This window comes from Trachypithecus francoisi, unplaced genomic scaffold (genome assembly GCF_009764315.1).
Source record: "Trachypithecus francoisi isolate TF-2019V2 unplaced genomic scaffold, Tfra_2.0 Lachesis_group9, whole genome shotgun sequence".
NCBI lineage: Eukaryota > Metazoa > Chordata > Mammalia > Primates > Cercopithecidae > Trachypithecus > Trachypithecus francoisi.
Window position 1 is genome coordinate 23,806,571 of NW_022681474.1, and position 14,001 is coordinate 23,820,571.

The 14,001-nt window shown below is 47.2% G+C and overlaps 1 protein-coding gene across 1 annotated transcript; it reads right to left on the reverse strand.

Moving 5' to 3' along the window:
* Positions 1-6,348: 6,348 nt before the first annotated feature.
* LOC117082539 (protein CASC10-like) lies at positions 6,349-9,422 on the reverse strand. Its single transcript, XM_033209297.1, is given in 4 exon segments — positions 6,349-7,543; positions 7,545-7,635; positions 7,638-7,849; positions 8,648-9,422. Coding segments are annotated over 4 exon segments (657 nt in total). The 5' UTR covers positions 8,947-9,422; the 3' UTR covers positions 6,349-7,488.
* Between the last annotated feature and the right edge of the window lie 4,579 nt (positions 9,423-14,001).

Sequence of the window (14,001 nt, forward strand, 5' to 3'; positions counted from 1 at the left end):
GGTTACAATGAGCTATGACCACATCATCATACTGCAGCCTGGGTGACAGTGAGAACTTGTTGCAAAAACAAAGCAAAACAAAAAAACAAAGCTTCTCTCAAATTATAAGGTTGTTATAAACATCTCCAAAAGTTTATCCTTTTCTCTACGCAGACATACACCAGGCATAATTCTCACTCATCATCAGCCATGTAATTTTCCATTCTTTTTAATACAGAAACTTTCTTTCCCTCTTTCTAGTTTGCTATGGCAGTACTTTCTTCAGTCTTGTAGCTTGGCAGTTACCTAAGTTTCCTACTTATTCTGGCCACTTGCCACCTAGAATATTAAGTCCCCTGAGACATGCTGTCAAAGGCAACACTCCTGGAACTGCCTATTGCATTTTTGTTCCATGCTTGTTGGGAAGAGCATGACTCCCACAGGGCAAAGCAATCTCCTTTGAATCGAGCAGGAAAAAAAAAAAAACAACAACAACTGGTAAGCGCTGGACTTTGACAAGCAGCTTCTGGTAAAATCTACAGAACTACTTTTACGTGGCTGGGAGGGCATTAGCTTTTCATGGAGCTTTTTTTGTTGTTGTTACTCAATGATTTTTGGAGGCAGCAGATATTTTGTAACAACTAAAAAATACCTAAATTCATTCTGAAAAATAGTCTTCCATTTTTTGTTTAATCAGCAAAAAAAATACGAACTGCTTCCTTTTTTTTTTTCCTTTGCAGACAGACAGGGTCTCAGTCTGTCATCCAGGCTGGCTTGAGTGCAGTGACGTGATCACGGCTCACTGCAGCACAACCGCAACCACCAGGCTCAAGGTATCCTCCCACCTCAGCCTTGTGAACAGCTAGGACCACATGCGTGCACCACCATGCCTGGCTAATTTTTTTTTTTCTAATTTTTTTTGTAGAGACGGGGTCTCCCTGTATTGCCTAGGCTGGTTTCAAACTCCTGGGCTCAAGCAATCCTCCTGACTCTGCCTCGTAAGTGCTGGGTTTACAGGTATACCCCACCTAAACTGTTTCCTTCATCTACTTTTAACTATTTATTAAATAACTTGAACAGGCTAAGTTCCAAGTTACAAAAATTGTTGAAGAGAGCATTTATTTTTACATCCTAAAAATGTGAGATCCCCTGTAATCCCAGCACTTTGGGAGGCCGAGACGGGCGGATCACGAGGTCAGGAGATCGAGACCATCCTGGCTAATACGGTGAAACCCCGTCTCTACTAAAAAATACAAAAAACTAGCCGGGCGAGGTGGCGGGCGCCTGTAGTCCCAGCTACTTGGGAGGCTGAGGCAGGAGAATGGCGTAAACCCGGAGGGCAGAGCTTGCAGTGAGCTGAGATCCGGCCACTGCACTCCAGCCTGGGTGACAGAGCGAGACTCCGTCTTAAAAAAAAAAAAAAAAAAAAAAATATATGAGATCTAATGTTGTAGACAAAAGAAGTTAAAAATCTGGTGCAACAAGATGAATACAGAATGAGAAAAGAATTAACTAAAAAGCTTTCTGAATTATCCATAATTAGTTCTAATTTGAATTACTGCCCATGCCAAAATATTACCTCTGAGATTTTATGATTGCTGTATCTGCTATTATTAACTTAGCTAACAACGTTTGCTCACAAGGAAATAAGACATATACAAGGAAAAACTGACACCAAAATATAAGCTGACAAATTTTCTGTTGAAAAGGAAAATAGAAACATATTTCTATGAAAAATTATGGAGAATTTAAATTATTTTAATTTTTCAAATATTCTATTTGTCTCACTAGAAATTTTTTCTATTTCTCACTAGAAATTTTACAGTTTTGTTTTTTAAGATACGATGTTTTGCTCTGTAGCCCAGGCTGGAGTATAGTGGCACAATCATAGCTCACTGCAGCCTCAAACTCCTGGGCTTAAGCAATTCTCTTGCCTTAGCCTCCCAAAGTGCTGGGATTACAGGCATGAGCCACTGTGCTCCACTCAGAAACTTTAAAATTCTTAAAATGTGCAATCAATTATTTCATGAAGCTACTGAATATTTTCATATAAAGAACATGCCATAATCAGTAAATTGATTGATTTCCAATCAATTTACGTAATTTATGAAAGGCTATTATATTGATGTACATAAATGTATATGTGTATTATGAATCAAATTTATTTGAAATCTTCCTGTATAGAATAAATTATGAACTTTTAGATGACATGCATATTTTTCCCATTCTCCTTAATAATATGTTGGGCAGAATTGTTCATCTAAGTTGACTTTGCTTTTTTGTGGTCATTGTTTTTTCTATTTTATTTACATAGTCAGATGCTAAGTTTTAAGCTTTTGAATAGTATGTCTGTCTGATATATCACTTCTTCCAGGAGCCTCCCTAAGAGCACTTCTCATCTGCAATGAGAAGGAAGTATGGGCAAATGAGTGAGAAAAATGTGAAGGAAATAATCCTTGCTAAACATTGCCACAGTTGAATATTTCACACTTAAATTATTCTCACCATGTTATTTCCAAAGGGTTGCTCATTAGGTTTTCACTTGCCTTGATGACCTTAATTAGACTTGTTCCAGATTTATGAGAACTGTAAAATTAGGAAACTTTCATTAAACCAACAAACAAAAAAATTAAAACACCCGGATGGTTTTCCAAAGCACATACAGCATTACTTAAGACTATGATTTTCAGCTAGTTGGATATATCATATCTACAGCTCTAGTCAGGTCTGTAAGAATTCTGTGACTGAGGCCTAATGGAACCAATTTTCACTCTGGCAGAACAAATTCAAGTTCTAATACTAACTTGAATTCCAGTTTCCTTTGGATGCCAGGAATCAGATCCTTTACGAGGAAATTGTATCAGCACTTCTGCCTATTAAGTGATATTCCATATAGTTCATCTAAATAGCTAGCAGGAACAACTGACTCAAGTCAAATCTAAGACAGAAAACAAACGATTTTTTAATTACTGAAATTGTTTTATTATTATTTTAAAATACTAGTCAAGTGCAGTTATTCTGGTGGTGGTGGTGGTGGTGGGTTTGTTTGTTTTTGTTTGTTTGCTTTAGTCTTTTCCTTTCAGGGCCTCGATTTTCTGCAAACGTCACTTATCTTGACTGTGGACCACTGATCTTCTTTAAACAGGAACCAATATATTCACTCACCTATACTAACAATCATATTACAGTCACAGACCATTAACTGTCACTCACATTTTTATTACCCTGCATCCGATGAACATTGATACACTTGGGGGTCTTCCTCTGCACTGGGAAAAAAAAATCATTTAGATAGAATTCTAAAAGTTAGCATGTTTTGTCAATAGCTTCATTGTTCCTCATGCCCATTCATCACATCTTGCTTGCTATTGAAATCCTCCCTTGCTTTGTAACATTATTAAAGTCAGTCATTATTAAAGTCGTCTCAAAAAGAGATACCTCTGCAACTTCTAAGATGTTGTCAACCAGGAATCATATTTTCAATACTTCAAATTATATTGTATTTCCAAGCTTTGGAAACAAATATAATATTCTTGCATATTTTCTAAGATGAAATTTCATGTAGACAATGATGTGATAGAAAAGATGATGCTTATCTAATGATTTTGGCATTGCCCCTTGATAACTATGACACTGAGAAAACCAGCATTGGTTTTCCTATTATCAGAACAAATTACAGTCCATGTTCTGGAGTCCTACATGTCTTACATTTAAGAGAGAAAAATCACTGGGAAAAAAAAAGGAAATAGTTATATCTGTATCGATCTAGTTTCACTAACATATCTTTAAGGTACAGATTTTTTATAACAATCACATATGGCCGGGTGTGGTGGCTCGCACCTGTAATCCTAGCACTTCGGGAAGCCCAGGCGGGCAGATCACGAGATCAGGAGTTTGAGACCAGCCTGGCCAATATGGTGAAAATCCATCTCTACTAAAAATACAAAAAAATTAGCTGGGTGTGGTGGCGAGCGCCTGTAGTCCCAGCTACTGAGGAGTCTGAGGTAGAAGAATCCCTTGAACCAGGGAGACAGAGGTTGCAGTGAGCCAAAATTGTGCCACTGTACTCCAGCCTGGGTGACAGAGTGAAATTCCATCTCAAAAAAAAATAAACATAAAAATAACACCATATGATTTTACAAGACCAACTTAAGGGATTCTTATGTTGCTTTAGTTTTGTTTTTCACAAAAACTAGATTTAATTCAAGCTTCACGAAAAGGCTCAAATAACACACAAATAAGTCCATAGTTCCTAATTTTCCAATCCTTCTTTCAGTAGGCATTGCAGGTCATTTGAACCAGATAGTTTAAATTTTTGATGGTGCAGCTAAGTGAATAAGCATCCCTCCACAGAATGCATGCACTGTTGTGTGATTTTCAATTAATGTGAAATAGTTTTGCCAAAATATGACTGCAAATGTGAAGCTGATATTCTGAACATTTGGAACAACTATAGCTCATTTTTCATTATGTGTTGTTCTGGTATAAAAATACTGTTTAAGCAGTTCATGAATACTCTTTTCCATTTAATGACAAAGAAATATATTCAGAGTGAACATGATCACTTTATTGGTTACCAAAGATCCTTGGCAAAGTGCAAGCACCGTGAAGAACGAAAGTAAGTCCTCAACAGTTTCCCAACTTCAGTGAAAACCTAAATGGGCCTAGATTTACAGATTATACATTAAGAAAAAGTCTGTGCATGATGTATCTGCTGTGTGTGTATTTGTATGTGGGAAATAAAACAAGCCAGAGAGAAAGTGGGTGGGGGCACAATTGCAAAAAGTTATCTCTCCTAGGAGATTTATTATTGGGAAATGGAGAAACAGGTAATTCAGCACTCTTCTTTCTGGTTGCAATACAACGCTAGAAAAAAAAAACTAATTTTTTTATAATTTACCATAGAATCTCGTCTCAGACTAGAAGGAATACAATCCCTGTTACATGTGTATATATGTCCATGTGTATACATACATTTGTCTTTTCTGAAATTTTTTTTTTTTTTTTTTGAGACGGAGTCTTGCTCTGTCGCCCGGGCTGGAGTGCAGTGGCGCGATCTCAGCTCACTGCAAGCTCCGCCTCCCGGGTTTACGCCATTCTCCTGCCTCAGCCTCCGGAGTAGCTGGGACTACAGGCGCCTGCCACCTCGCCCGGCTAGTTTTTTGTATTTTTAGTAGAGACGGGGTTTCACCGTGTTCGCCAGGATGGTCTCGATCTCCTGACCTCGTGATCCGCCTGTCTCGGCCTCCCAAAGTGCTGGGATTACAGGCTTGAGCCACTGCGCCCGGCCTCTTCTGAAATTTTTATCTCAAATCTCTTTCAATCAAAATGAGTTGAGCTTCAAACAGGATCTGGGTGAGACAGAACCTTTTTAAAACTGTGCTCAACTCAGTGAATGCTTTAAAACTGAATTAATGAATAGTATCCTCAAATGCAACATGCTCCAAGACTGACTGCCTCTCTACATTTTGATTCTGAAAGAAAGTGCTTGGGTTTTTAAAGAACAAAGAAGAAAAGCCTTCATTTTTCCTTCCTTCCCTTCCTCTCCACAATTTAACCAAGCATTTTTTTCTAGGTTCTTTTCTTTAATATAAAAACAATAAAGCTCTTCTGTCTTTCTTCTCTCTTCTTTTCTTCTTTCTATCTCCAGGACCACAAATTTGACTAAAAATAATTGTCCACATGGAATCCTTAATACATCAACATAGGAAGGAGACACTCACTATCCCAAGACTCAGCCCACCTGGCCTAGATTTAAAGTACGCATTACAGGCTGATTAAGTCTGGCGCATGGTTTATCTGGTGAGCGTTCCCCACCCCACTTCTTGTGGCTTTGCTTGCTCATCTAGGGGTTCCTGGAAGGCCCCCAGCACTCCCTAGCAGGGCGCGAGGTAAGTGGAGAGTTTGCCCGGGAGCTGAGTGATGTGCCCGGCAACTTCTGCTTTTTCCCCTGGGGGAAACTGTGACGTTAGAAAGGTGTCTGCAAGTGTTTCTTCTGGTTGGCCTGGAGGTTTCCCGAGCCCCTGGACTGGCGACCCAAACCCCTACACTTCCTGCCCGGTGCTTGGAAGAAACCCAGATCAGCAGACAAATCAACGCGCACCACACACTGCGCCTCAACATCGAGCGCCAACATGTGCCTTTCAGGCCAAACGAGAAAGCACGGACCCCTTGCAAGGAGTATATGACCTCGGCGTGACCCGTGGAGAGGCGGGACCCCAGTGGAGAGCGAAGCACGGAGAAGCCTGGGAAGGAGGTGGTGAGAGGGGCACAGTCCAGGCTGCTCCATGCGCGCTGGGGTTGTCGCCGCGCGTCCTGCGCGACCCAGTGCCCCTAGAATCTCCAAGACAGCAAATGTGAGCGCGGATTAGTTTCTCTCTTTCCCAGAAAGCGAGCTTTTTATTGAGGGGAAACTTAGCTGGGAAAAGTCTGCTCCTACGTTTGTTTTGGTTTTTCGTCTATTTGCTTCCCAATTTAAAAGTGGCCGCCTGGGCGACAGGCTTGCGGTTTTCACAGTGTAAAATGGATTAGAGGGAAAGCTCCAGCCCCTCTCGACTTTCGCTTGCGGTTTGCAACCCCTGGGGAGGGTCTGACCCCGCGGGGCACTTGCCCAGGCGAGCTTCCCTCGCGGCGGCCAGACCCGCTCGCGGACTCGGTTTCCCCGCGGTAGGACCCACTGGGGGGCCGCTAGGCCCCAGGCCTGGCAGGGCGGAGCCTAGACCGAGAGCCCGGGGGTTGGAGGTTCCCACGGTGCTGGGAAACTGCGCGCCCCAGGTCCGCAGGCAGCCTCCCTTCCCCCGCGCCCTAGCACCCGCCCTCTGCTCCGCCGCTCCCGGTCCTGGGTGTGCGGGAGTCCCGGGGGTCGCTCTCCTGGAAGCAGCGGAGGAATTTGGAGCAAAAGGAAGGGAATTTACTGCGGATGGCACCGGAACCTGGATTGGCTTGTGCGTTTCCTGCTCTGGGCACGTAGGTTTCCCCTAGAAATCTGGAGTTCGCTGAGGACACTTATTTCCAAGAGATTGTGGGTTCACATACACATACCATTTACATACACATACCATAAGTTCACATACACATACCATTAATACCATTCAGTTAAAAATAAAGAAAAAAGAAAAACTGCACTTCGATCTTCTCCACTGTCCCTGGTGTCACCAAATAAACAAAGCATGCGGACAGAGTGGGCTGCTGCTGGGGGCTCGAGAGATGCGCGAGACGAGGTTACCCTGCGGGTCCGCCGTTGCTCCCGGCCTCTAGCACTGCACCTGCCCACGAGTTTGCGAGATGGGAGCGCCGAAGGAGAACCCTGGACCGCCCAGTCTCACCCTAAAAACTTGTATCCATGAGTCCTACGGTTGTGGTCGTGCCAATCCTCCGCGACCCTTTCCTGCTGGCCTTCTGCTTTTTATAAACGAAAATAAAAATTTGATTTAGGCTTAAAGAAATGCCATTCTGGTCGTTCCTCCCTGAAGCGAGACTTACGCATCCTCATACACTCGCAGGGAATTTTCAATCTCGCCTGTCGAAATCGCTAGCTGGGCATCCGCGGACGAAGTCCTGCAGGTGGTAGGGTCAAGGGATCAAGCAGATAGCAGCAGGGATTAGCACACTCCGGCCGTTCCAGACGGTCAGCCCCGCTGCTCGAGGGAGACATGCAGCGATGGAGCCAGGACTGTGGGCTGCGGACCACGAGAGCCGCGCACGCTGGCTGGGAACCCGGTGGTGCCACCTTAAGAGTAGGGTTGGCGCAGCGGCTGTGGAGGCGCCCGGTACCTGCAGGGGTCGCTGCTGTCCCGTGGTTTCTCCCGCGCCGCCGCGTGCAGCGGGCCTGGCAGCTCCAGGGCCCCGGTTCCCGGAGGGGGTGGGGACGCTGGGGGAGGAAGGGATCGAAGTGCAGCCGTTAGGTAAGGAACCCGAGCCCTCCCGGATTTAGAAGCGGCCTTAGTGAGGCGTTTGCAGGAGGGAGCTTTCCATCATTCGGCCGCGAGAGGAAACGTGGGGAGGCGCCCTCCCCTACCCCCACCGCCTGCCTTCCTGCCTCCCTCCACCTCCGCTCCCCGACCCCGACCGTGCTTCCCAGACCCTTTGTTCTCGAGGTTGGGAACGGCTGGGTGGGGGTTCCCCGGGGAAGAGGTCCCCCGCGCCACTCGGAGGGGAAGGGACTGTCGCCTGCCCCACACCCCAGCCCCCCCCGGTGCCGTCCCCCTCTCCCTTGGCCCCTTCCATCGCGTGCTTCCGTTCTCACTCGGACTCCCCCAGCTCCCGAGCTCCGGCTCCCCAGCCTGCACGGTCTGCAAGCCCGCCTGCCTTCCCACCTCCCCGCCACCTCCGAGGTCCCCGGGAAGAGGGGAGGACAGGGAGACGTGTGGGGAAGGAGAAACCACAGAGCCTTCTCGGCGCGGAGCATTCCCAGGGACCCTTCCAGGCCCCAACCCCTGGGACCCGCTGCAGAGGCAGGGCTTTCCTGGCGCCGCCGCAGGTCGCAAGGGCCGCCCCCGCCGCGTCGCCGTGGGGCCCACGGGTGCACTGCCCGGGCAGCGAGGCAAGGCGCGCCCTCTCAGCGCCAGGACCCAAGACCCCCAGCTGGAGAGAAGGGGACACCGTGGTCCGCGCCCTGGGGAAGCTAATTGCACGCGAACGCCCCCCTCTTCCCCGCCCCCCACCGTACCCTCTGCAGCGCCACCCGCGTCGCCTCTCCGCCATGCGCCACCCTGAGGGCTCCCGCGATTGTATCTTCTTGAGCACAGTTACCAATGCGTTCAGCTTCGTTTCATACTCGGATGGAGGCGTCGCGGAGGGAAGCGAGGGGACAGGGATGCGGGAGTAAGGGAAAGGTGGGGCGGGAAACCGAGCAGAGAGGTGGGAGACGTGGCTGAGGCAATGGCACCGGGCAGGGCCGCCTGGAGTCCCGAGTCCAGGTCCACGAGGCAGGCCCCGGTGCAGCCGCCCCCCGGCCGAACCCTGCATGTCCTCTGTACTGTAGACGCGAGTCCGCGGAGCGCCACTCACACCCCCACACCCCTGCAAGCTCCCACGGTAGAGGGGGCTCTGCACCAGCCGAGTCACAAAGTACGTGCCCCAACCCCCCACCCCCAGGTGAAGAGGACACAGCCCGGCGCCGTCAGCTCCAGGCTGCCTGGAGCCCCCTCCGGTCTCTCGGCGTGACCCTGGTCCTCACTGGGCTCGTCGCGAGCTGCGCTAGCTGTTCTTTCAGCAGCGGGTTCCCCAGGACACACCCCGGCCCCACCCCCCGAGAGCTGGCGGCCAGCTCAGGATGCCAGGCGGCCAGGCGGGCGCCCTGCCAAATTCCGCGTTCCTCTCCAGGAGACGGGGAGTTGCGTCCCAGGCTCGGGAAAGCCCGCAGTTCGGGCTTGGGACTCGCTTGCAAAGCCCCCTAAGGCGCCAGGGACGCCTCTGCAGGTTGAATTCCTGCTCCGTATCACTTCAATTTTAATTAATCTTTTAAAACACCGCTGTCACGTCGCTTGCAGAAAATTAATCAAACTTGAATCCTTGTTGCATAGCAAGAATTTCGATCCGAGTCTTTTAAAAAGGACTTGACTTTGCAAAGTCACGTCTTTTACAGTTCCCTCATTCCCCCTTTAGCAAGGGAAATATTGCAAAAGTCAAGACGTGTTTGTTTGGTTCTTTCTATCTTCAAAATGAAACTTTGCTTATTTCTGATCTTTATTTTCCTGTCTTTGAACAAACAAACAAAAAAGATAAATTGCCTATGTCGGTTAATTCAAAATATAATTACTTTGAATGATCTTTGTTTAAGAGCCCAGATAAACTAAGATAATCTTAATTTTAATGTGACACGACCCCTATTTTTCCTTGTGAATAATGAGAATAAAGCAGTCATTAATTAATACCAAGATATCTCCATAGAAGATGGTATCTGGTCTCGCTGAGACACTGAAACATCAGTTGTATTAGTAATTGATACTGTATAATTGAACATGAAGATAGCCGTCTATTTTTAACCTCCAAGCTTAGAGTTTATTTGGTGATTACTGAGCTCCTAATAATTAATTTTTGTTCCTTCTTACTGCATAAATAATTCTTCTGACTCCCAGTTCCCATGCAATGTAGAGGCTTCTCATTAAAACCTACCCCTCAAAATATAAGATTGTGAAGCTATATTGTGCAGCAACTCCTTCTACTCCATTATTTGTAACATATTTGTTCTATTTCATATCTTCCTGGTACATTTCCTTTGCTGTGATTTTCCTACTAAATATATGAGAATATAACTATAACATCTTTTACCACAGCTTTGTCTTTCTGTGATCTCTTGGTTCAGTTTAATAACACAATAGTTAAGACGTCAATTTTTCAAGTTTCTAAAATTTGAGGATGAGTTCCACTGAAGAATCAAAAATACTTGTATAGTGAATTTGCCATGATCATATTCCCAACCTAACACACAGTCCACTTTAACTCACACTTTTCTGTTGTTAAAAATAGACTTTGCTCAAACACATTCCCTTTTTCCAACTTGAGTTGAAGATAGTTCTTACAATTTCCTGGGTTAAATGTACATGCTAACACAACCTTGGACATTAAAAAACAAATTCCCCTCCCATGTTGGAGAGAAGTCTTCCCATTATGGAAATTTAGACTGTAGCTTTAAGGTATCTAATTATTTCTTAGCCTCAGTTATTTTGGGGCATCAGAATGATCTTCACTTTTTAAGTGGAAAAGGTTATGATATTTTTCTCATATATACAAAAAAGGCTCTACTTATTTTTCCAATAAAGTATCTCCCAAGTATGACATGTTTTATACCACACAAATATTCTTAGTACCTCCACTACCAAATCCATGCGTTTTCCTTGTCAGTGCTCTATCTAAAGTGTTGGAAAGTATATAGGGTTTCCACTTTTATTTCCCCCTTAGTATAATTAAAACTTTAGGTCAATATATAACGGAGTGATTCTCTCCACTTGGATTTTATATTTTCCACTATAATTTGGACTGAAATGGGATTAAAACAGGATCTAGAGTTCTAATCTTGGTTGATGTTTTGGTGTATTCACCGTAATGAGTCCTATTCCCTGGGGTCATGAAGCTCCCAAATGTCAATCAAGCAAACTGATTCAGAAATGCCATTGTTCGACTCCCACGTCACTCGCCTTCCTCTCATTTTATTTAACAATACCGGAGTTCTCTGATCAGTCATTCGGAATATGAGGCATTATCTGGGGAAAATTCACAAAGTGTCTTGATCTTTCTTTGGGAGATACTGTTAAGGGGTTTCCGCAAAGCAAAAAGTGCTTGTTTATATTTCTGTCTTTGGACCGCACTATGAATGGAAAGAACCAATGAATACTGCTTGAAAGAAAATCATACCGTAAATCCGTCAAAAATTAATTTGTCCAGTTGAATGTTACATTTCTATTTTCTATTTTCGTATTGGAAGCACCCTGATTTGTCACCAGAGGAGTATGACCCGGTCTGGGTCCAGTTGACATGCCCCCACTTTCAACCCTGTCTATTTTCACCGCTTAATACTATTAACGTGTTTAGTCTACACTAGTTAACTAGGAATTTATTTGGGGGCGAGGAAGAGCCAACCTTTGTCCCCGGAGTTCTACCCAGCCCACTCAGATACGTCCGGGAGCCTCCGCAACTCGCATTTCCCAGTCGCAACCCTGGGTCATTCCTGCCTCCGTCCCAGCTCCCGGACAGTTCCCAAAGCCAAAGGCGTCGAGCGTGCTACTGGCTCCCACCAGCACAAATTAATAATCAGCCTAACTCGTGGAGGCTTTGAGCCCCAGTGCTCCGTTCCCTGAAGCCTCCCAGTGCGGAGCCCGGCTCCTGCGAGGACTTCTTTGGAGGGGGGCAGGGACGGATTTCCTGGGAAAAGCTATCGCTGGCGAGTTGCACCTAGAGAGCTGTGGGCAAGGAGGAACGCACCAATGTCCCAGTTCTGGGTTCTCAGATCGGGATTCCTCCAAAATCGCGACAGCCGCTTAGGTGTTGGGTGCTCGCATTGGCAGCACAGAGCGCCAAATGCACGACCCCGCGCGCCCCGCGCGACCTCCACGAACACTTAGAGCCGAGGTGACAAGGGAAGGCGGCGGAGATGGGAACAGGGGGTGGAGCCGCTCTCTGGTGGAGCACGATCGATCACTTTAAAGTAAAGGGTTCAAAAGTTCCAAGTTCCCCTTTGGAGGGGAGAGGTAATGCTTCCCGCGGCCTGCTTCTCTCTGCGACCCGCAGGTTCCCGGCAGCCGCGCAACCACTGGGGATCTCGGCTGCCGCTTGCGGGAGCCCCTTCCGGGGAACACGCTCTCCGGCTCGCGCAGCCGTGCGACGTTGACGCAGCTGCTAGGGAGCAGTTTGGCTTCCCCGGGAGTACCGGAGTTACTCGGCACAAACGTGATCTCAGCCCGCCGGGCCCGGGGCGCGCGCTTTTCCCTTTCTCAGCAAGCGGGAAAGGCCTGTTGGCAGAGGCCGGCGGAGTGCTGGAGGCCAGGCGGCGCGAGGCTTCGGCGGAAACCTGAGCTCCCTGCGACCTGTTCTGCTAGCAGGGGCTGGGGAGAGCCCCAATAAGCCGTCCCAGAGGCGGACCGTGCAAATTCCTGAGAAAAAGCCCTCTAGAAAACACCAAACCCTTCCAAAAGCCGTGGCTCTGCCCCTCCCTCGTCCTGTGGCCTTCCATCCTGTGCGCTCGCATCATCCAGCCGGCCCTCACCTGCGACCTGGCCAAGGGCCTAGCCACCCCTCTGCGTCCCCACCCTGCTCTTAAGCTCCTTCTCCCCCTGACCTTTCTGAGGCCTGGGCGAGGGTAGTCAGGGTGCTGCAGAGGAAATGAAATTGTTCTGGAGATTACAGTGGGGCTTTGGGCCAAAAGGGTTTTTTCCTCCTTCTTTTTCTCATGCTTCCATGTTAAGTGCAAACTTGTATCTCCCGTCACAAGAATAGCCAAATTTTCTCGCTTATTTGCAGTTTTGCAAAGTTCTACACACAGATCAGTGAACCTTAAGCGCCCTTGTTCAGCCCCACATTGTGGAGGTTTGTCAGGGGCCCTGGGCAGTGAGCGTAATGACAGGTGAATCCAGCAGCCCCAGGGGGAGCCCGACCTAACCCCAGGACTTACAGTAGGCCGGGGGGCCAGAGGCTCCCCACACAGCTCCGAGCAACAGGTACCCTACACCAGAGCAGGCCTTCAGGGTTCTTCGGCTTAGGCCCTGGGCCCAGAAACTCCCTCAGTGACCTGGGACAGAGAGACCCCACCCACATGTCTTCCCCCAAGGTGATTCCTTCTCTCCAAATTACCCCTGGGTCACACAAGAACAAGAATCTCTGCTCTCTGTGCCACCTGCCCAGACACAGCCAGGCCTTGTTTCAGCTGCAGCAGAGGCCCTCACAGTGTAAGCCCATTGGTGCTTGTTCTTCTGACATGATTTAAAATAAAGAAGAGGAGGAGGAAAGGCAGAAGAAGAAGCAGGGAAGAGAAGGATGGGGGGCGGGGAGGAAGAGGAGCAGGGGAGATGCAGAATAAAAGATGACCAAAGGGGATCAGCACAAAATGGAACGATTCCTTTCTTACCCAAATTGCCCCATAACTCAGTCTTTCCCACACTCTAGAAGAGAGATAACTGGTTGCAATAACTATTAATACTTTCTCAAAGTAACTTTCCTGAGTGAATTTTACTCTTGCACCTGACTGGACCCAACCTACCCCTCTCCCCAACCTGAAGAGAGGAATGGGCCATGTAGCTTTGGGGAGATAAATAGCTTTATAAGGCATAATAGCCTCCTTATAGCCAGTCATCACTCCACAGAAAGCCAGGGAGATTCAAGCTGCGAAAACCTAGGTGCTTTGTTGCATAACCAATCTCAGCCTTAATCCAGCCAAGGTCAGCCCACATTAGATTCCCAAGAAATGGGCTTAGGGTTCCTCCTCCTGCCTGGACCATTCCCAGGTAAGGAGATCCTCGCAGACAAATACATCTAGTACTTACAACCAAACTCCAAGTGAGAGCAAGTCATCATTTGTGATGAGAGTAG